Genomic DNA, 22,659 nt, shown 5'->3' on the forward strand with positions numbered 1-22,659 from the left:
AAAAGGTTGTTGAAAGCAAATATGCTACGAAATGCATCATATTTTGTGAGAGAGTGCACAAAAGAGGCACTGTTTTTGGAATCAGCACCCCAGAAATAAGTCAGAAGCAAGCATTGTATTTCATTAAATACATTATTAAACTGATTAATTCACTCTGATTGGAATTGTCTTTTAAACTCAATAGCAACTTGCTAAAACCAACTAAAAACTCTTGTAAAATCAGCTCCAGTTGTGTGGCACGTGGAGTTCCTCCCTTGTAAAACACGCAAAAGACTTTATTTATGAGATTCAGTTTCATTTAGGATGCTTCCTTATAGGCAGCTGCCGAAATAGGAAGCAGGCAGCAAGATGACGCACTAGGTTCTGGAAGTGAGCCTGTTCACACACTCACATGCATACTCTGGCACTTAATGCAACTTGTGTACTGTGGTTTAATCAAGTGTGTGTGTTTATTCAGTGGCACTCTGTGGTCTCTCAGATGGTTCAGCGGAGGTCATGTTGACCTGGGTTTCTCTGGCACCAGATTACACCATTTCTGCTCCTGCAGTGATTCTGCCACCTGTTGCCACATACGCACACGCCGATTTCCACATTCATAAAAATGAACTGGTCTCGCACTGTCCGTCCACCTGTCGCACACTCATTCACACAATTCCGTTGTGTTAAATCTTATGTTTAGACAATGTTTTGAACCTTAAAGTAATATTCCACGGTATTTTTAACTGTTATTTGCACAGACATACACTCAAAAGTGTGGGGTCACCAAGGCTATTTATTTGAGAAAATGCAGTTAAAATAGTGTCATTGTACAATTATTGCGCTTTCCTGTTTTAATATACAATTACAGCCCGCTGTTCTTCAGAAAAATCCTTCAGGTCACACAAATTTGTTGTTTTTTCATCATTTTTGCGTATTTGAACTCTTTCCAACAATGACTGGATGATTTTGAAATCCATCTTTTCACACTGAGGACAACTGAGGGACTCAAATGCAACTATTACAGAAGGTTCAAACACTCACTGATGCTTCAGAAGGAAAACCGATGCATTAAGAGCTGGATTGAAAACTTTTGAACAGAATGAAGATTATTTTAACTAAATATCATATTTTCTTTCATTTAGTACCTCCTTTCAGAAGCTACAAATGATACTTACGTTGTGTTTCTTAGAAGATTAAATAAGTTCAATTTACCCTGATCTTCAAATTCAAAAAGTTTTCAACACAGTGTATGAACATTTTTGAACTGGGCCATTTTTAACCTGTTTTTTTTTTTCTCTCTCTCTCTCTCTTGTGGATTAAATGTAAACATCTTTTATGTGCAATATTTTATTCAGGTCAGTATTAAAAAAAAATAAATAACATGCATTTTGTATGATCCCTCCTATTTTGGTAAAATAATTACCATTTTGCAGATTCTGCAAGGTGTATGTAAACTTTTGACTTCAACTGTATTAATGTAATTTATAAAAAAAAATGGCAAAGCTAAGTTCAGCAGCCATTTTTCAGTGTCACATGAAAATCATTCCTTCAGAAATCATTCGAATATGCTGATTTGCTGCTCAGTTAATAATGTTAAAAACAGTTGTTGCTTAATAAGAAAAACTGCATGATAATTTTTTTTTTTTTTTAATTAAAAACTGTATTTTTACTCTCTGAAAGTTTGATTATTTAGCTGTCTTTCTTGCCTAATGGCATACTTCGGCCAATAGGCTAGGATGCTGTTCTGAACATAGTCATTGGTCTTCTGCTGACTTTACAGATAGTCAGTGAACAATTTTTGTTTAAAGGGTTGGTCAATCAGCTATTTTTAAAGGCTTGATTGTGTTCAACTGTCCACTGTAACATGTAACATGTAACATGGTCATGCTTCGTTTTTTTTTTAAATAACTGCAGATGTTGTTTATGTGCAAAAAGCAACATTTTACACACTAATGTTAAAAAAGTGAAAACCTAATCAAGGACCCCTTTAAAAATCAGTCTAAATGCTTTACCAAGGTCTACATGTCTTCTTTTAAATCCTCTGGTAATTTTACCTCACACCTTTTATATGTGTTTCACTGTACACAGAATTCATTACAATAAGCCAGCATTTTTTCTTTAAGCTCAGGCTGAAGCTTGTGGAAGCTGCTGTGTTGTGGTAGTGATGGCAGACAGGAGAGCGCGGGCGCTGCCAGCCCCACTGACCAGCACAGACTGGCACACTGGCAGCTGTAATTGTGGAGTAATTATGCCCCATGCAGAGATTCAGCTCTGTGTTATGTAACAGGACTTTCCTCTTCTGTGCATCGCTGACAGCGGGAGGCCAGTGTGTCCACACGTATACACACACACACACACACACTTCAGACAGAACAGTGTTTTAGTGCTAGCTGAAAAACAGGTCATATTATGCATTTCTTTATTTTTTTTTATTTTTTATTTTTTTCTGTAGTCCACTTATTTTTTGGCACATGGCTTTCTGACCCCTTATAATTAAACACTTATTCGCTGCTATGGTTATATTAATTGCTGTTAAGGTTTAAGTTTAGTTCCGTTTTAGTTTTTATTTTTATCCAGTGAGTAATCTTAGTGTTTCAACTTATTTTAGTTAGCTGTCGAGGTAACTATCTAATTATCATGTAGATTTTCATGTAATATTTGTGACCCAGGTATAATTGTAGCAATAGCAAACAATACATTGGTAAAATGATCAATTTTTTTTTTTATGCCAAAAATCATTTGGATATTAAGATCATGTTCCATGAAGATATTTTGTACATTTCTTACCGTAAATATATCAAAACTTAATTTTTGATTAGTAATATGCATTGCTAAAAACTTCATTTGGAGAACTTTAAAGACAATTTTCTCAGTATTTTGATTATTTTGCACCCTCAGTTTTCAGATTTTCAAATAGTTGTATCCTATCCTAACAAACCATACATCAATGGAAAGTTGATTTATTTATTTATAGCAACAAGCATCTTTTTTCATTGGTGCTCTTTTGAAAGTATCAGTGTTTTCTGATTAAATAAATTCATGCATAAATAATGTACTGCATGCATAAAGAAAACATGCATACTGCTCACCGGATGCATACTGTGTACAGAGTACACTCTTAAAAATAAAGGTGCGTCACGATGCCATAGAACAACCTTTTTGGTTTAAATAGTTCCATAAAGAACCTTTAACATCTGAAGAACCTTTCTGTTTCACAAGTGGTTCTTTGTGGTGAAAGAAGGTTCTTCAGATTATAAAAAGGTAAGAGAGAGAAAGTTCTTTAAAGAACCTTTGACTGAATGGTTCTTTGGGGAACCAAAACTGGTTTATCTATGGCACTGCTGTGAAGGACCTTTTAAAAGAGTGTATGGTAAAATGCTGTTTTGAACATAGCTACTGTTTGCAAAAAATTGTCATTAATTGTAACCCTCATGTCATTCCAAACCCATAAGACCTTCATTCATCTTCAGAACCCAAATTATGATATTTTTGATCCGAGAGACTGACCCAGAAGAGATCGCACAATCTTATATGCATTAACAAAAATAGCATTTCTGCTTTAACTCTCTAGAATGTTGTAGGACGTTAAGTTGAAAATAAGCAGGAATACTCCTTTAAGAGGAGCGTGCTGCGAGTCTGATGGTGAGATGTGGGGTGTGTTATTTAAAGTGATGAGTCAGCTCTCATTCTATAGCTGTCACATCAATGAGGCCTCTGTCTCCACCTCCACTCAAGAGCACCACGGAGAGAACAGAGAGGGATAAGGAGGAGCGAGGACAGTCATTTGAGGTTAAATTAACAGTCTGGGAACAGCTAAGAAAGAGGGATAATTTGGTTAGAACATCACACGCAAGACTTGCAAGTCAAGTCTTAATTTTCTGCAGTTTAACACGACAACCCAATGCTGAAGTGTGACTGAAACCGAAGCAAGCCATCCTGCAGCATAGTCAAACTATATGTATATATTTCAAATTTCACTCCAAGTTTGAGACTGCTGCACTTTATTCTGTGATCCAGATGCAGAGGTTGACATCTGTTCCGTAATATTTGACCATTAGGGGGCAGTGCCACACCGTTTTACAATTTGCACAGAATGTTTTTTCCACATTTAGCAAAACATGACCTGAAACTGCTAGAAATGCTGTGCTGAAACCATGATACACTGTTTTTGCCAGGATCTCTGATGTTCGGGTGTTCATTAACCCTCTTTCTTTGAGGTTGATTTCATTGTATTTGAGTTTTAAGCTCAGTCTGATGGACTGTGTGTTGTGGACAGTGTTTTTTCTGTGGTTGACACATGCAATGTATCTGTGGAGGGAAAAAAGACGGCGTCCTTGTTTTTTTTTGTTTACCTGTTATCAATTAGTTGCTATTTAAGTTTTTGCTTTAAAGTGTTCCATGTCTTTACATGTTTTCTGTTTGTGTATACATTTAAAATGATCATGTTCATATCTGTTTGCATATTTAGTTTGTTTCACATGTATTGGCAGATGGTTAGCGTGCCTAAAATCTTTTTAAAATAAAAAAATAATCATTTTATTTCACAGTAAAGCTATATATCATAAACACCCACATATATGTGTATAATTAATATATTTATGTATGTGACCCTGGAAGTTAAATAAATAAGCTATACACAATATTTGGCCAAGATACAACTATTTGCAAATCTGAAGTCTGAGGGTGCAAAAAATCCAAATATTGAGAAAATCACCTTTAAAATTGTCCAGATGACATTCTTAGCAATATATATTAATACAAATTATCATCATGGAACATGATCTTTACTTGATATTCAAATAATTTTTGGCATAAAAGACAATTTTGACCCATAGAATATATATTTTTGGCTATTGCTACAAATATACCTGTGCTACTTGAGACTGGTTTTGTGGTCCTGGGTCACATATAATAATTATGTAATGTAATGATATATGAGATTTAAGATATTGTATTCATGACAAATAAAATTAGAAATGGGATAATACCTGTATTTAATAAAAAAAAAATAATAATAAAAAAAAAACACCTTGTTAACTTAACATGATAAAACAGATATGACCAGTATTGGACTTTCTTTGAATGTGTTTCCATGTTTTTGTTTGTTTGTCATTTTTATTAGAATTACACTTTTGTTGTCTTTTATTTCTGTTGTCATATGTTCACTTATTTATTCATTTATTTTTTATTTTTAGGGTCAAAGAAGATGCAAAGTCTGAGCCAGCCCAGTAAGTAACACTCAATCAGGCCTAGATGGAATCTGTGGACTTTTCCTATTTGTCTGCTTTGATTTCTTGGCAACAGCTGCAGAATACTCTTATTGGCAACTCAAGTCATCACCACATCAGCCTAAACATTTACTAAACAAAAAATACTTTGTTGGTCACTCAAATTCTGCAGATTTTGTCCATGCACAGATTCTGTGTGGGCCTGATCTTAGCTAGCGATCCTGCCTGGCTGGTTAGTGGCGTGTGCGTTTGTTGTGGCTTCTTCTGTGATTGGCGGCTCTTTTCCCCTCCTCTCTCTAGTGATTGGCTGCCTGCAGTCTGTCATGGCTCTATCTGAAAGGCTTTTGGCAGCTTCATCCATGTATAGGCTGGATGCATCAGTCCTGCTTTATTTTGCTTGTTTGTCGACATGGACACTGTTTGATCTCTTTCTCTGTATCTGTGGATACACGACCGTATCCCGGGCTGATGAATGCAAAAATTCATTTCACTCACTCCGGCTTCTTTGCTTCCTTCTCCAGCTGACTGTGTCTCCTCTTCTGTTTTTCCATCTCTTTGTATTTCTCTTTCTATTTTTATTCTTTCTCTAGTCTCTCTAGGTCAAAAGTTTACATACACCTTGCAGATTATGCAAAGTGTTAATTATTTTACCAAAATAAGAGGAATTATACAACATGCATGTTCTTTTTTCATTTAGTATTGACCTGAATAAGATATTTCACATAAAGAAGTTTAAATGTAGTCCACAAGAGAAAATAATGGCTGAATTTATAAAAATTGTGTGTATTTGAATCCTTTCCAACTAGAGGGACTCATATGCAACTATTACAGAAGGTTTAAATGATCACTGATGCTTCAGAAGGAAACACAAATCTATTAAGAGCTGGGGGTGGGAACTTTTTGAATTTGAATATCAGGAAAAACTTAATTTATTTTGTCTTCTGGGAAACATGTAAGTACTTTCTGTAGCTTCTAAAGGGCAGTACTAAATGAAAAAAAAAAAAGATATTTAGGCAAAATAAGAAAAATGTTCACGTTCAAAAGTTTTCACCCCCACCTCTTTTGCATAATTTTTCCTTCTGAAGCATCAGTGAGCATTTGAACCTTCTGTAATAGTTGCATATGAGTCCCTCAGTTGTCCTCAGTATGAAAATATGTATTTCAAAATCATACAGTCATTGTTTGAAAGGGGTTAAATACACAAACATTCTGAAAAACCAAAGAATTTGTGGGACATGAAGGATTTTTTTTAAAGAACAGCAGGCAATTTAACTGATCAGGACAAACAAGAGACTAATAAACAACTATCACTAACCAAAAAAAATAAAAAAAATCATTCAGGTAACAACACAGTATTAAGAATCAAGTGTATGTGAACTTGAACAGTTTAATTTTTATAAATTCAACTATTATTTCACATCTTTTATGTGAAATATGTGAACAATCTTATTCAAGTCACATGCATTTTGTATGATCCCTCTTATTTTGGTAAAATAATTAACATTTTGCAGATTATGTGAGGTGTGTGTGAACTTTTGTCTTTAACTGTACATTTATTTTTGTTTAAAACCAAGAAACACCCACTTAGACAAGAAGAGATTGTTTGACTGACATTTACAGCAACTAATCACAGCACAATTTGTTTGTACATTTCATTTAGGGGCAGTTTACATTAAATAGTGTTTACCACAGTAATAGAAAACTGTGGCACACTGCACAGCATTTCCTATCCAAGACCAGCAATATGAGAATTCCTGGTAAATATAGTGTAATTCTTGTGTACTTTATAATATAAGAGCAGAATATAAAGTTTTGCTAATGCATATCTAGTTTACTTGATACTAAATGCCTGGGGAATAAATAAATAAATCATAATATATTGCAACTAAACTGGACAAATTTGACACATCTATTCATTCTGTTTTTTTTTTTTTGTACATAATGGGTGGCATAATAACTTGTTTTTTCTTACTAGCAGCCTATTAGATTTGAGCTTTCCAGATGAGAAAGTGACGAGTTTTGTATGCAGTATGCATGAGGTTGTCAGTAGTCTGTCCCTATCTCTCTCTCTCTCTTTCTCCCTCTCTCTCTCTCTAGTTTTTGTAGCTGTACGTGTGTGTTTCTCATGAATGTAGCTGCACTGCAGTTGTCATGATGATATTGTTGCGTATGCCGACTGGAAGCAGGCTTGTTGACCGGATTTTGAGTTGCGTTGTCTGCTTGTTCATACAGGTGGTTTCCCTTTAGCGGAATCACTGATCTGGTTAATAATGTTCTCCAGCCCCAGATAAAGTCCCAAAACCAACTGCAAACAGAGCCTCCAAAGGAGCCAGAGACGTAAGTATGACTGAATGGATTCATCTTTGCCCTCAGCCCTCCAAAGGCTATATCGCCCAGACAAACCTTGAATTATGCATCATATATACTCCACTTTTACTTACTCTGACAATGCTGAAATGTGACCCTGGACCACAAAACCAGTTATAAGTAGCACGGGTATATTTGTAGCAATAGCCAACAATTACATACATTGGATGGGTCAAAATGATTGATTTCTTTGACCAAAAATCATTAGGATATTAAGTAAAGATCATGTTCCTTGGAGATATTTAGTAAATTTCATACCGTAAATATATCAAAACTTTTTTGTTTAGTAATACACATTGCTAAGAGCATCATTTGGACAATTTTAAAGGCGATTTTCTCAATACTTTGATTTTTTTGCACCCTCAGTTTTTTGATTTTCCAATAGTTGTATTTCAGGCAAAATATTGTCCTATTCTAGCAAACCATACATCAGTGGAAAGCTTTCAGATTATTTATTCAGCTTTCAGATGATGTATAAATCTCAATTTATACTTAAAAAACTTAAGATTGTATTCGTTAGCATTAATCAGTGCATTAGGCTTTATGAAATATGAATTGACATCTGTTAATCATACATCTTAATTAGATGCACTACCAATCAAAAGGTTTTGAACAGTAAGATTTCTAATGTTTACATACATATATATATATATATATATAAGAAGTCTCTTCTGCTCACCAAGCCTGCATTTATTTGATCCAAAGTACAGCCAAAACAGTCAAAATTTGAAAAAGAATAAAAATAAAAAATTAAAATAACTTTTTCTATTTGAATATATTTTAAATTTAATTTATTCCTGTGATTTCAAAGCTGAATTTTTAGCAGAAGATAATTAGTTAATCTTACTGTTCAAAAACTTTTGACTGGTAGGGTAGATTTAGTTGTTATTTTTATTATATTATTGTTACATATAATTAATTATGCTCAATTATTGTGATTAAACTGACAGGCCTTATTTAATATCTTAAATACTAGGTACTACAGGCATGTTTTACTCATTATGGCCCATCAATTTGATTTGATTACAAGACCTGCATTAGAGACTAGCCTTAAGCATGGGTTTTGCATTACATGAGAAGTCGACTACAAATTTATAAGTAGCTTAAACGGGTAAAGCGCAGGTCTTCAGGTGGCCACGGTGTCACTCATAAAGCAAGTGCGTATCGGTGTTCTGGCTCGTGTTTCTTTGACTTCTCTATCTGCTGTGTGTCAGATGAGACGTGAAGAATGGCGTATGATTATATTATGGGTTATGCGTCTCTGGAGGTGAGCTGTGCTGTGGTCTCCAGCTGTCTGTAATGCTACCTGAGCCAGCGCACCTGCCAGACCTCTGGAGCTCCTCCAGCCTTCCCATCATCCACCTGACTGCTGTCTGGAGCACCGTGTATGAAGGATAGATGCTGGGTTTAATGTAAAATCTGTCATTGTTGTGCTGAGTACATATGATCTCTTATGAAAGACAGAGTAAAATCTAATATTGCATTAGCTGAAGGATATCTGCCATGTATCTGAGAGAGGTGCATGGGGTCAGACAGTAAGTGGTACTGTATATGCGCATGTTCAAAGGGTATACGGGTAAAGGTCAAGGGGTCGGTGAAAGCAGACCTGCTCATTGGTGTGACTTGATCCTAGAGGGGTGAAAGGTCACTGACTTGAACAGAAATCATGTCTGGTGGGGTCTACGGTGACAGGTTTGGCCAGTTAGCTTCAGAAAGCCTGTTTTTTCTATTGCTGGTCAATGAAAACCAGTGTTAATTTAGTATTTATTATAGATATTCAGTTTTCGATTTTATTTTTCATTAAACCTTTAATTTTACTAATAAATTTTACTCTAATTTAATTTTACTTTCACTTTAATTTAAAATTTTCTTTACTTTTTATAATTTTGCCCTTTTAATTTTATGTACTTTGTCATTTTTAATAAATTTTTAGAATATTACTCTTTAGGTTTTATTTATTTTAGTTTTTAAAGTTCAGTTTTACCGTAATTTACTAAATGCTTATTTACAGTTAGTAATTTAAGTTCCTGAACGTACTTCGGTTATTTTAGCAACATTTCTCATTTTCATTCAGTTCAAGCCTTTTATTTTTATTTTATTTTATTATTTTATTTTTTATTGCTTTAACATTTTTTAATAGCTTTTATTTTAGTTAATTATAATCCTGGTCAAAACTATTACTGGTGTGTTCATTTCATGATTTCGTTTAGTTTAAGTCTTTGATCCAAATTTTGTTGTTTTGTTTTGTTTTGTTTTATTTTATTATACATTTTTTAATAGCTTTAATCTATAATTTTAGCTAAATATAACCCTAGTCTAAAATTATTACTGATGTATTAATTTCTCATTTTCATTTAGTTTAAGTCTTTGTTCCTTTATTTTATTTTATTTTAAGTCTTTGATCCAAATTTAATTTAATTTAATTTTATTTTATTTTATTTTATTAAAAAAAAAAAAAACAACTTTTTTTGTAATTTTTAAATTAATTTTAATTATTTTTTTATTTAATTTTTGAATATTCCTCTTTAGGTTTCATTTATTTTAGTTTTTAAGTTCGGTCTAAAGTTTAGTTTTACTGTAATTTACTAAATATTTATTTACAGTTAGTAATTTTAGTTCCTTATTTTATTTTATTTTATTTTATTTTATTTTATTTTATTTTATTTTATTTTATTTTATTTTATTTTATTTTATTTTATTTTATTTTATTTTAAATGGGGTAAATATGCTGTTGCGGTGAATGAGAATGCTAATGACTAGCTTTCTCCAGGAATTACAGACAATATATGTAAATAAAACATGTTTTTTTTTAAAAAAAAAAGCAATTTATTAATGCTGAAGTCAAAAAACACAAGTTCAATGACGTTTGTGTTCATAAAAATTTCATGAAACAAACTCCTTTGCATTAAGCATTCAAACTCTCCTGTCAGAGTTAGTGATTAGTGTGAGAATGTGCTCAAGTTGGAGTTTGGTGGGAGGTGGCCAGGTGAATTCTGGGTAACACCTAGGCTTTCTGCAGTAGTAAACAGATCAGCGTGCTCAATAATTCAACCTGCTAATGAATGTTGCAGGGGCAGATGTGGGACCAAACCTCCTCTAATCGACAGCTTATGGCGTTAGCCCCCAGTGTTCGGTTTCCACGGCTACGGTTGATTGACAGGGGACATACAAAATGCATGGGCGCCATGCGTGCATTCAGCTAGCGTTTCAGGGTCTGTCTCAAGCCTTTGACCCCCTCTGCTCTCTTACGGTAATGAAGAGGGTACATGATTAAAAGCCTGTATTATATAAAAGTCCCATAAACACACTCAAGGTGATTTGCGTGCTCTAGATCAAGTCGATATTTATTTGTATGTTTTGTCAATTAATCAGACAGCTCATAATTACTGTCATGTCTTCAGCCCATTTCAGTTTTTCAGTCTATATGAGGTGATGCACGTGAGCTTGACGTCTTATCTTTGTGATCTGGTTTGTATGAGTTCAGCCACAAATAGTCTCAAGGCTGCACATGATGCTTTAATTGCTGATGAAGTGGGCTGAAGAACAGAAAGTGCTCATCACTGTTGTGTATCCGTCTGACACCTTCTGCAGTCGCAACTGAGTTTAATCAGAGCTACTGCTTACTAACAATCAACTAAATATTTGTAAGCTGTTATAGTGATTATGTACATACTTCATCATGAATGTGGCTTTTCTTTCAGAACAATACATTTCAGGGTTTATTAAAACATTTTATGAGATTGGGTTTAAAAAATAATCAATTAAAAATTCAGACAGCTATTAGTATGACAATATTTACACAATTATCAATACTTTGTTTACCAATTACCAAGCAATGCTTAATTTTGTTCAGTCTGTGGTGTAAAAAGGTTGCATTAGCAATTTAAGAAAAAAACACTTAAGCAAAACATGGTCAGGTCAAAGTGTCTGAATAATTTTTGGTCCCAATTTTACTGGTAGTCTGCTGTATGAAGAATTTTTGGATATAATATGTCACAGTTTACTTTATTTTGTTATCCTTGCTTACATAAATGAGCTATAGTGTCCTGCACCCACTAGTAAAAAAATAGTAAAAATTATATCTGGTGTCTGAATAATTTATGGTTTGACTGTGTATGTATATATAAAATCATGTATTTATTTATTTATTGTTGTACAATTTTCAGTTTTTTTTAGTTTTTTTTTTAGTGATTATGTACATATTTCATTGTAAATGTGACATTTCTTTCAGAACAATATATTTGTTTTCAGGGTTTATTAAAAAAAACATTTTATAATACTGTATGTGTTTTTTTTAAATGAATGTGTTTAAGTGTATTGTAATATGCACAGTTGGAGTTGGTAAGATTTATTTATTTATTAATTCATTAATTTTTGTTCAGTTTTTTTAGTTTCTTATGCACACCAAAGCTGTTTATTTTATAAAAAAAAAAAAAAATACAGGAAAAGACATTAATGTTGTAAAATAGTATTAAAATTTTAGAAATCATTCTAATAAGCAATATCTAAGAAATGTAATCTTTGTATTCACTTTTTTTACACTCTTCTACAATTTTTCAGAAAATGTAAAATGTATTGTTATAATATACACAGTTCAAAAGTTAGAGTCAGTAGGATTTTTTATTTATTAACGATTCAATTTTGTTTAAGAAATTTGTTTTTAAGTTTTATATGCACAGTTTTTTATTGTATTAAAAATACTGTAAAAACATCAATGTTCTAAAAAAAAAATACAATTCAAAATAACTGTTTTCTAGTTTAATATATTTTAAAATTTAGTTTATTTAGTAGAATTATCAGTGTCATTACTCCAGTATTGCTTTTTCAGAAATCATTCTAATATGTTTATTTCTTATTGATGTTGAAAACAGCTTCGCTGCTTAATATTTTTGAGGAATCAGATTTTTTTTTTATTTTTTTTTTTAGAATTTTATGATTAAATAGAAAGTTCAAAAGAACAGCATTTATTAAATGCATTCTTACTGATTAAAGTTAATGGACCTTTCTGACATTTCCAGTTTTTTTTAGCAGTGGAAGTAGTCATAGTTTGGTAAAATCCGAAAGCAGTGAATGGAAGAGTACCACAAATATATTTTTTACATTCCCATTTGCTCAAATAGCAAAAGAAAAACTTGTGTTTTAACGACTTTCAATCAAAGGAAAAAAATTGAGAGAGACTGATATCGGCAATCAGGAGAAAGAACAAGGTCAAATTTACCGCTCCTCCCATAGACGCGGCATTAGAAACGCCCTCGCATTAGCGTTAACTAGTTTTCTTGTAACTTGATGAAAAGGTGAAATAATACAAAGTATAGTGTTATAAATGTACATACATTTAAAAAAAATCTAAATATAAAAAACTTACAAGAATTTATGATAATGATGACCTTTGAAGCACATCATCACAGTCTTGTGTCTTCACAAAATGAGATCAGATGAAGAGCAAATGGGACTTTGTTAGTTTTTATATTCAATTTATAGCTGTATACTATTACTGTATAACAGCAATTGTTTTGTATTGTTTAGAAATTTTTGTAGATTTTTAACATGATTAACTGAGAAAAAGTTTGTATTTGAATGAAACACAAGTCGATTAAGTCAAATGAGCAATGAAACCACAACCTCTGAGCAGTAAAATCCTTTTTGTTGTAACCCATGACAATACCTCAGTGTCCGTTTCCCCAAGTATATTATCATCTCATGATATTTAAACTTGTAATGTGTTCTGATTGGCTGTGTTCTGATCCCCGCAGGAAATTGCACCAGCAATTTGAAATGTATAAGGACCAGGTGAAAAAGATGGGGGACGAGACACAGACCACCCAGGAACAGAAGAGTGACACCCCCACCTGCGGAATCTGCCATAAAACCAAGTTTGCCGACGGCTGTGGCCACCTCTGTTCTTATTGCCAAACCAAGTTCTGCGCTCGCTGTGGAGGAAGAGTTTCACTACGCTCTAACAAGGTACAGACGTTTACACACAAGCACTGACTTCAGCTGGACATCAACACTAGTCATTCCTCTAACAATGGCTGTGTTCAGAATGGAATATAGCACACTGTCCAGTATACACTCCATACTACCTTCTATTTTTAAAATAATTTGCAAGTGAGAGAACTTTTGAGGATCATATTTTGTCCACCAGGCTTTTATGGCTCATATAGTGAGAATATAGCTCAAACTGAGTAAAAAAATCAGCAACTTGGTGCAAATTCTGATAGCTTGTAATGTAAATCAATGGGCATGTTTACATGCACACCAGTATACTGAAAACTCACAAATATCAGCTTATTAAAATAACCAGGTTTGCCCGTTTACATGCACATCAGTAACCTGACAACGCAAGTAAGCTGCATTTACATGACTTTATTAATAAATCAGTGATGTTAAAAGTGATGTATTACGTTAAAAGTATTAGTGACATCAAAATGTAATAATTTGCGTATCTGACTTTGAGTATTCCATATGTTTGTCAGTTGTTATGTTAAATAAAGCTTGCAACATGTCAGCGTGAAATTTACAGCTCATATTATTCTCTCATGCAGTTATAAATGCAGCGTTTTGACTGAACCACTTCTACTTTTGCTGCACGAGAACACTTTATAATTTTCATGAAAGAGTCTGCCATTCTTTACTGCAAAGTGTTTGCTCTGTCTAGATGCGCTTAAAGGAGTAGTTCACTTTCAGAACAAAATTTATAGATAATGTACTCACCCCCTTGCAGTGTTGGGAGTAACGCATTACAAAAGTAATATGTTACAGTAGTTTATTACTTTTTGCTGTAACGCGGTAATATAACGCATTACTAATACAATTTGGGTAATAATATTACTCGTTACAATCTCAGTAACGCAAGTTACATCAACATATTTTAACTCAACATTAATTTGTGAATTTAAAAAAGTCCACAAGTAAAATATTTTGTCTTCCTGTTGCTGGAATTCGATGGCTGAGATGACTGCAGAGACGGATTCTACATTTATGAGAAGGACGCACTCCCGTTATGGAGAAACAGCACGAGTAACTCCTAGAAACATCTAGACTGGTGCCAGTAACACTAAACTAATGATGAGAGCTGCGGAGTCGGAGAAGAGAAAAAATGACGGACGAGCGCATAAGCAACAAAAATTAAGCTAAAAATGACTAAATCTGTTTTTATTAAATCATAGTCCGCATATAAAATGAATACGCGAAATATATCAGATTTTCAAAAAGAAAAGACTGAGTGACGTATGCTGCTGAGTTTGGTTCACTTTTGTGTGGAGTGGCGCTCTACGAAAGTTCACGGAAAGGAAACCAAGATGACAGAAATAAAAGTAAACACACTGCAGTTATAAATTATCTGTATGACCAAAAATGACGGAGTTATTCCGCTATTCGATTGCCCCGGCGCCTCACGCACACACAGCGTTGCAAAAGTTGCAGTCTGTTAATTATAAGAATAAAATACAGTCACTGGTCAAATGAAATAGTGCGTACTGCATAGTATCCGTGCCGTCAGCCTGAGCTCGGGCCAAACACATATTTGCTCATGTGAGGAGGATGTTTTATAAGCCCGTTAAGTACAAATCCTGGTTTACATAATAGTTTAGCATTCAAATACATCACGAATATGGACACATTTAATTGGATTGATGCAGAATGAGAGAGGTAGGCTGCACGAGAACAACACCGTTTGTTTTTAGTTTCGCTTTTACCCTCATTCGTTTTGGCTTGTTTAGCAACTTGTATTCTTCATTCTTGTTTTGTTCTGAAAACCATTTAAAATAGCCTATAGGCTATTCATTGTGTTTAATGATTGTACATTATAACACTTCACTTTATTTACCGGTGTTATTTCTGAAAGTATTAATGAGTTTTGTGCTTATCTGTGTTTAACCTAAACTACAACGTAACATTAATAGACATACCGGTAGGCCTACCTAAATATGTTTTTATAATTTTATGCTAGCTATCCTAAACTTAATGTATAATGAGCAGCTATAAACTTTTTTTTTGGCATTTTATAATCTGTGGATATTTTGATGAAAGTAACTCAACAGTAACTTAAAAGTAGTGTAACGCATTACAATTTAGAGACAGTAATATTGTAATATAACTAATTACTATTAAAAGACAGTAACTAGTAATATATAATGTATTACGTTTTGGAAGTAACTTGCACAACACTGCCCCCTTGTCATCCAAGATGTTTATGTCTTTCTTTCTTCAGTCGTAAAGAAATTGTTTTTTGAGGAAAACATTTCAGGATTTGTCTCCATATAATGGACTTCTATGGTGCCCCCAAGTTTGAACTTCCAAAATGCAGTTTAAATGCAGCTTTTAAAGGACTCTAAATGATCCCAGCCAGGAAGAATGGTCTTGTCTAGTGAAACGATTGGTTATTTTCTAAAAACATTTACGATTTCTATACTTTCTAACCTCAAATGCTCATCTTGCCTAGCTCTGCATGAACTCTGTGTATTTCGTTATCCATCCAAAACTTCCATCTCATTTTCTCCTCCAACTTCAAAATTGTTCTACGTCTCCAGTGTTTTCAAAGTGAACATGCAATAAAGATCAAACACCGTTTTGGACGAAAAAAATGAGATCCATCTCCTAACTGTCATGAACCGGAATACACAGAGTACACACAGAGCTAGACAAGACGAGCATTTGAGGTTAAAAAGTATATAAATTGTAATTTTTTTTTTTTTTTTTTTTTAGGAAATAACCAATCGTTTTGCTAGAAAAGACTCTTCTTTCCTCGGCTGTCATCATTTAGAGCCCTTTGAAGCGGCATTTTAGAAGTTCAAACTCGGGGGCACCATAGAAGTCCATTATATGGAGAGAAATCCCGAAATGTTTTCCTCAAAGAACATAATTTCTTTACAACTAAAGAAAGAAAGACATGAACATCTTGGATGACAAGGGGCTGAGTACATTATCTGTCAGTTTTTGTTCTGAAAGTGCACTACTCCTTTAAATCTGCACTAACGATGCCTTGCTGTCATGTATCACACATGCACACTTCAGTAAGTTGACAGAAAGCGGGTTATTGCATTTTCATGCCGCCCGAAATTGGGGTAAGAGACAAAAACTACCTGTGCCGACCGGTTTATGTTTACGCTGATTATTACTTTACTCTGGTAAAAGAAAACGGGTTACCGCGATTACATGACCACGTGCATTTTAGGTTTACTAAACATAATCGGCTTAAGAACGTGCATGTAAACGTGCTCAATGAGATTTTTTTAACAGTATAGCAGACTGCTGACATAAAATACAAATAAATATGAGTTTTCACTCTGTATCAGCCAATAATATGCCTTAGTAAGATGTTATTATTAAAGCTCTGTTGCTTTTATTGGGGGCAAAACAAAATACAGTGCGTTACAATCATGACAGAGAGATGTATAATGTTTCTCATTATTTATGATGCATTTTAACATGATTTTTCATAGATAGATTTCAGCACAGTTTTGATCATGTTGATAGTTTAGAGGCTTTTCTGTATCAAAAATGATACAGTAGAATGTATAGGGTTAGTACAGTATTGAGTAAAAATGTCTTAACCTTTGGCAGTCTGATCAAATAATAAAACTGGTACTGCTACAATGATGTTAGAAATCACTTGCACTTGATATCACTATACTGTACTTAGTATGCATACTGTATACTGCAAAAATAGAATATGTAATATGCCATTCTAAACACATTTAATATTTACAGCTTATAAAGGAGATGTTTTTGAGAAATGTGCCTTTTTGTAATGGAATTTAAATAGAAATCTTTCAATGCATGTGATCTTATACAGTGTTATTTCCTCCTGCTGGTCGCTGAGGGTTGAGCAGGTAACGCAACAACCACAAGAGGGCGATGCTCCCTCTGTTTTTATCACATTGGCCCGTTGGCCCGAGGCGATGGAAGTATCAAGCCAGAAACTGCTTATCTAACCTCTTGATTTCTCTTTCCCAGTACAGTCTTGATGCTTTTAAGTGACTTTGCGCAGAGTAATAAGCAGCGATGTGATTCGATGCTGTAGTACATGAACATCTCTTTATGTGTGTCTGAATGTCACTCACACTTGTTCTCCCCTCTTGTTTTCCCCTTGTCTTTCTCTCTTGCTTTTCTTCCCCTTTGGAATTGCAACAGGAGGATAAAGTGGTCAGCATCCTTTTTTCTTGTCTATGCTTTGATATTTTAGCTTGGATGATTGCACACCTCCATTAAAGGTGCTGTAAGCGATTTGTTTTATCTTTTTTTGGAGCAGAACGCATAAAATGATGACATATCTCACAGTGGTAAAGACATTTAAGACTGGCCTTTGAAGGAAGGGTTTTTGCAAAGAGTGTGTGTGGTTTAACAATTAAAATACACGATGATCATGACAATTCAATTTTTTTTAATATATTTATATATAAATATTTTTATTTTTATTTATGTATATATATATATTTTTAAATATATATTATTTATATATATATATATATATATATATATATATATGAAATGTTTTTAAAATTAATATGAATAAATATCTATTATATTATGTATTTATATTATTTTATTGATATTATTCACTTATTTAAATGTATAATTGATAAATATAATTAAATAATTATAAAATATATTTAAAAAAATATATATATTATATTTATTTTTATAGTTTTTACAAAAATAGCAAAATGGTTGGAGTTATCAAAATGGCTAAAATCGCTTACAGAACCTGTACAAAATGAGAAATGGTTGTGATATCGCTATAATCAACTGGATGACATTGCATCACCCCTCATTCCAACATCAGCACCTTTTCATATTATTTTGAAAAGGGAAAAACCACATTAAGAGTTTTATAATAAGCAAGAAACAGCTTTGTGAATTCTTTTATTTTTGTTGTAGTTGTGATTGAATAGTGTCAGATCATACAATAACGAAAAAAGAACACAGTATTATTGCAATTTCATAAAACAAATATGATCTCTAGATTTAATAGAAATAATAATAAATAGAAAAAATTATAATATTTTTTCTTTTTTTTAAACAATTGATTCAAACAATGCCATTGCAACAGCATTATATGGAAGTTTGGCTTAAATCTCCTGCTTCTCAGGTGTTTCTTATAAGGAAAAAGACTCGGTAATCTACTGTATGTCCCCTTTATAGCTTTGGAATTTCGTTTTTTTATTAAGGACGGAGTTAATAGTTAAATGAGAACTCCCTGAGCAATTAAACAGCAGCCTCTTTATTGTGCCTGTTGTTTTGGCTGCATGAGTACAGTGTAGTAAAAGTGTGGCGTCCGGCTCCAGGCTGGCAGGCGGCGCGGCTCTTTGTGCAGAAGGACAATAGAAACGCTCTCGTGTTCCCTTGAGCACAGATGGTGATGCAGCAGGTTCACCTGGAGTGTTACCTGTCTGAGTTATGGTGATCCCCACTTAAACAAACCTGTGAGTCTAACTAGTCTTGATAAAGCCCACTAATAGTAATCCTATGAAAACATAGCCAGGTCACATTTTGCACTAAAGCCAATTTGGAAAATTTAAAAATTATATTTTGCATGAGGAAATGAAGACTATTCATTGCTTGTCCCGATGTATAAATATAAAATGTAGATATAAAATTAAAACAAACATCAATAATGATTCTCAGTAATTGCAGATTTAATAGCTCTGTAAATCTAAGTACAATTTGAGACATTGTTGAGATCTATTTTGAGACTCTGTGGAAGATACAGTTGAAGTCAAAAGTTTACGTACACCTTTGAGAATTTGCAAAATGTTAATTATTTTACCAAAATAAGAGAGATCATACATAATGCGTGTTATTTTTTTATTTAGTACTGATCTGAATATGATATTTCACATAAAAGATGTTTGTTTATATATATATATATATATATATATAGTCCTCAAGAGAAAATAGTAAGTTCAGACGCTTGCTTGATGCTTCAGAAGGAAACACGATGCATTAAGAGCCAGGGGTGTAAACTTCTGAACGTGTACATTTTTCTTGTTTTGCCTAAATATCATATTTTTTTCATTTAGTACTGCCCTTCAGAATCTACAGAAAATACTTGCGTGTTTTCCAGAAGACAAAATAAGTTGAATTTAACCTGATCTTCAAATTCAAAGTTTTCACCCCCAGATCTTAATGTATTGTGTTTTCTACTGAGGCATCAGTGAGTGTTTGAACCTTCTGTAATAGTTGCATGTGAGTCCCTCAGTTGTCTTCAGTGTGAAAAGATGGATCTTATAATCATACAGTCAATGTTGGAAAGGGTTCAAATACACAAAAATGCTGAAAAAACAAATAATTTGTGGAACCAGAAGGATTTTTCTGAAGAATAGCGGGCAGTTTAACTGTTCAAGACAAACAAGGGACTCATGAAGAACTATCACAAAACAGCTGAAAAAAAACAAACAGCTGTGGATCATTCAGGTAACAACACAGTATTAAGAATCAGGGTCATTTTTATAAATTTTAAAAACTATAATTTTTTTTTCTTGTTGACTATATGTAAATGTCTTTTATGTAAAATATCTTACTCAGGTCAGTACTAAATAAAAAACAACATGCATTTTGTATGATCCCTCTTATTTTGGTAAAATAATTAAAATTTTGCAGATTCTGCAAGGTGTATGTAAACTTTTGACTTCAACTATATGTTATGCTATACTGGGGTCTTTCTTTGTCGAAAAAACTGAGAAGCAGGAGGTAAAAGTTTCAGTTTGTTCATTTAATCTAATGACTATCTGTTGGAGGGAAAAAAAGGGATTAGAGGTCATATTTTCTGTAACTAGCCCTTACTGGTTGTAGTTTGCAGTTCTGGTAGAGTGTGTCATTTTCATGTTTCTTTCTCTAACCTCTGTTGTCTGAGTGTTAGATGTTTGTCTGATTTTTGGCGTCTTGGTTCTGCTCTTCCTTTAAGTTTTCCGGTATCTCAGCAGTAGCAGGGCCGTGCTGAGCTTTTATCCAGGTTGCCCAGCAGAGGATTGAATTGCTAGTTAGTTCTTGATGACTGGATTTTGTTTCTCCCCTCTGTGGTTTACTCCATTAAGGGTTTGAATGGAGACAGTACTTGTGATTCTAAACTCTCTGACCCCTGGAGACAGTTTTGCATTGAAATGTTTTCATATCTAAACCTAGAAGTTGTTGTTCATGGTTGATGATTTCCAAAATGTTGATATTTTGTTTATATTTAAAACATTTATTTATCAGTGGCTTTGTTGCAAAACTGAAACCATAAAAACTGCTTTCATAAATTAAAAAATATATAAATATTAGATGAGAAAATTCAGTAACTAAACAAAAAATAATGCTGACTTGGCAACTAACTGAAATAATGTATTTGCTATAAAAGTTTAATTTGAATTACTAAATCATAACCATAAAGGACATGCCAAAATTTATAACAAATACATTTTTAAATAAAAAATAAAACTATAATTAAAACAAAAAATAAAAGCTAAAAATAAAAGTTCAATGTATAAACAATTTTACTATATTAAAAATACTAAAATAACACAATCTCATGTGATTTGTATATTATTTTATTCAGATTTGTCAAAAGTATTATTCATTATATTCTGTAGATTTAAAACTTTGTTGTAAGTGGCAGTAAAGGTAGATAGCTCTTCTATTGTGTTCCCTCATCATGATGATTTTGGATGGATATACAGTCAGTCTCAGTGAATGCGCAGACATTGCCTCATGTTTGTCGCCAGAGCTCGATTCAGCTGCGCTATCATGTTCCAGTGTGTGATGTCCGACAGCTCCCATCGCCGCACGAGACACCGGGAGCTGTAAATATTGATGCTGTCTCGAACAGGATCTCTTTCACCACAACTGTCAGCGTTTGGGAAAGAGAAGAAAATGCTGATGGAAAAAGAGCCAGTTTCATCACTGATGCTTTTCACTGACACTGAAGCTAGTGGGTACAATTGGTACCAACTGTTCTCTGGATCTATGTTTATTTTCTTTAATGATTTTTTGAAAGATTTAAAGGAATAGTTGACTCAAAATGTAAATTATTGTTATGATTTACTCATCTCTTGTTATCTTTTTCAGTGGAACACAAACGGCAGATCTTTTCCATCACGCAGCTCTTTTTTGTATGTGACAGTTATAGTCACCGGGATTGTCAGGCTCTCAAAGGTCAAAACAAAACCAACAAACACCACAAAACACTATAAATGTAGTCCACATGGTCTATTTTTAGAGCATTAGTTCATCTCCAGGTCCAAATTCAATGCAGCTTCGCTAGGAAAAATAAACATGTAGAGCATTTTCAGGCTTCAGTCCATTGATCTTCATTAAAGTCCACTATATAGAGAAAAATCCTGGAATGTTTTCCTTAAAAAAAAAAACTTAATTTCTTTTCCTCTGAAGAAAGAAAGACATTAACATCTTGGATGACATAGGGGTGAGTAAATTAACAGGAACATTTTATTCTGAATGTGAACTAATCCTTTAAGTCTTGAAGTAATGTCAGCTGAAAATTCTGCTTTGCTATCACATGAATAAATTACTTTTTAATATGTAAATAGAAAACGGTTATTGTAATAATATTTCACAATATTACTGTTCAAAAACATTAAAAACATTGGATGTGGAAGGTGCAATTAAGCGTTTTCAGTAAAAAAACATCTTAAATTTTAGGTTATTCCTCAGGCCAAAGCTATCAGAATGGATTTAGAATTCTTGGAATAACATGCATGAAAGTCTTAATCATGAACTACTTTTGCGATTACACTCTCAAAAATAAAGGTACAAAAGCTGTCACTTTTGCAGTACCTTTTCAAAAAGTACTTGTTTGTACTTAAATAGTCCATTTTGGTACCTTAAAGGTACATATTAGTACTTAAAGTGTACACATTAGAACCTAATAGGTACAAAAGTGTACCTTTTGAAAAGGTACTGCCCCAGTGACAGCTTTTGTACCTTTATTTTTGAGAGTGTACATCTGTTGCATTTTATGGTGAAAAATAAAGCTTCACTCGGAAATATTCACCAGACTATAAGCTTGACAACTAACCCCGATCTCCCCTTATATGGTTAGCTTTTATAGTATAGATTATATAATAGAAGGGTGACAGGAAAGGGTAGA

General features: G+C 33.3%; 1 protein-coding gene across 1 annotated transcript in view; it reads left to right on the top strand.

The window, feature by feature from the left end:
- Positions 1–2,143: 2,143 nt before the first annotated feature.
- The window catches only part of LOC141343140 (regulating synaptic membrane exocytosis protein 2-like), a 109,297-nt gene continuing 88,781 nt past the window's right edge, over positions 2,144–22,659 (top strand). Inside the window, exons 1-4 of the mRNA XM_073847742.1 lie at positions 2,144–2,210; positions 3,674–3,758; positions 7,440–7,544; positions 13,328–13,538. Of these exons, the coding sequence (XP_073703843.1) occupies positions 2,144–2,210; positions 3,674–3,758; positions 7,440–7,544; positions 13,328–13,538 (468 nt within the window). The remainder of the gene's footprint in view (positions 2,211–3,673; positions 3,759–7,439; positions 7,545–13,327; positions 13,539–22,659) is intronic.

The sequence above is a fragment of the Garra rufa genome, chromosome 9 (assembly GCF_049309525.1).
Source record: "Garra rufa chromosome 9, GarRuf1.0, whole genome shotgun sequence".
NCBI classification, from domain to species: domain Eukaryota; kingdom Metazoa; phylum Chordata; class Actinopteri; order Cypriniformes; family Cyprinidae; genus Garra; species Garra rufa.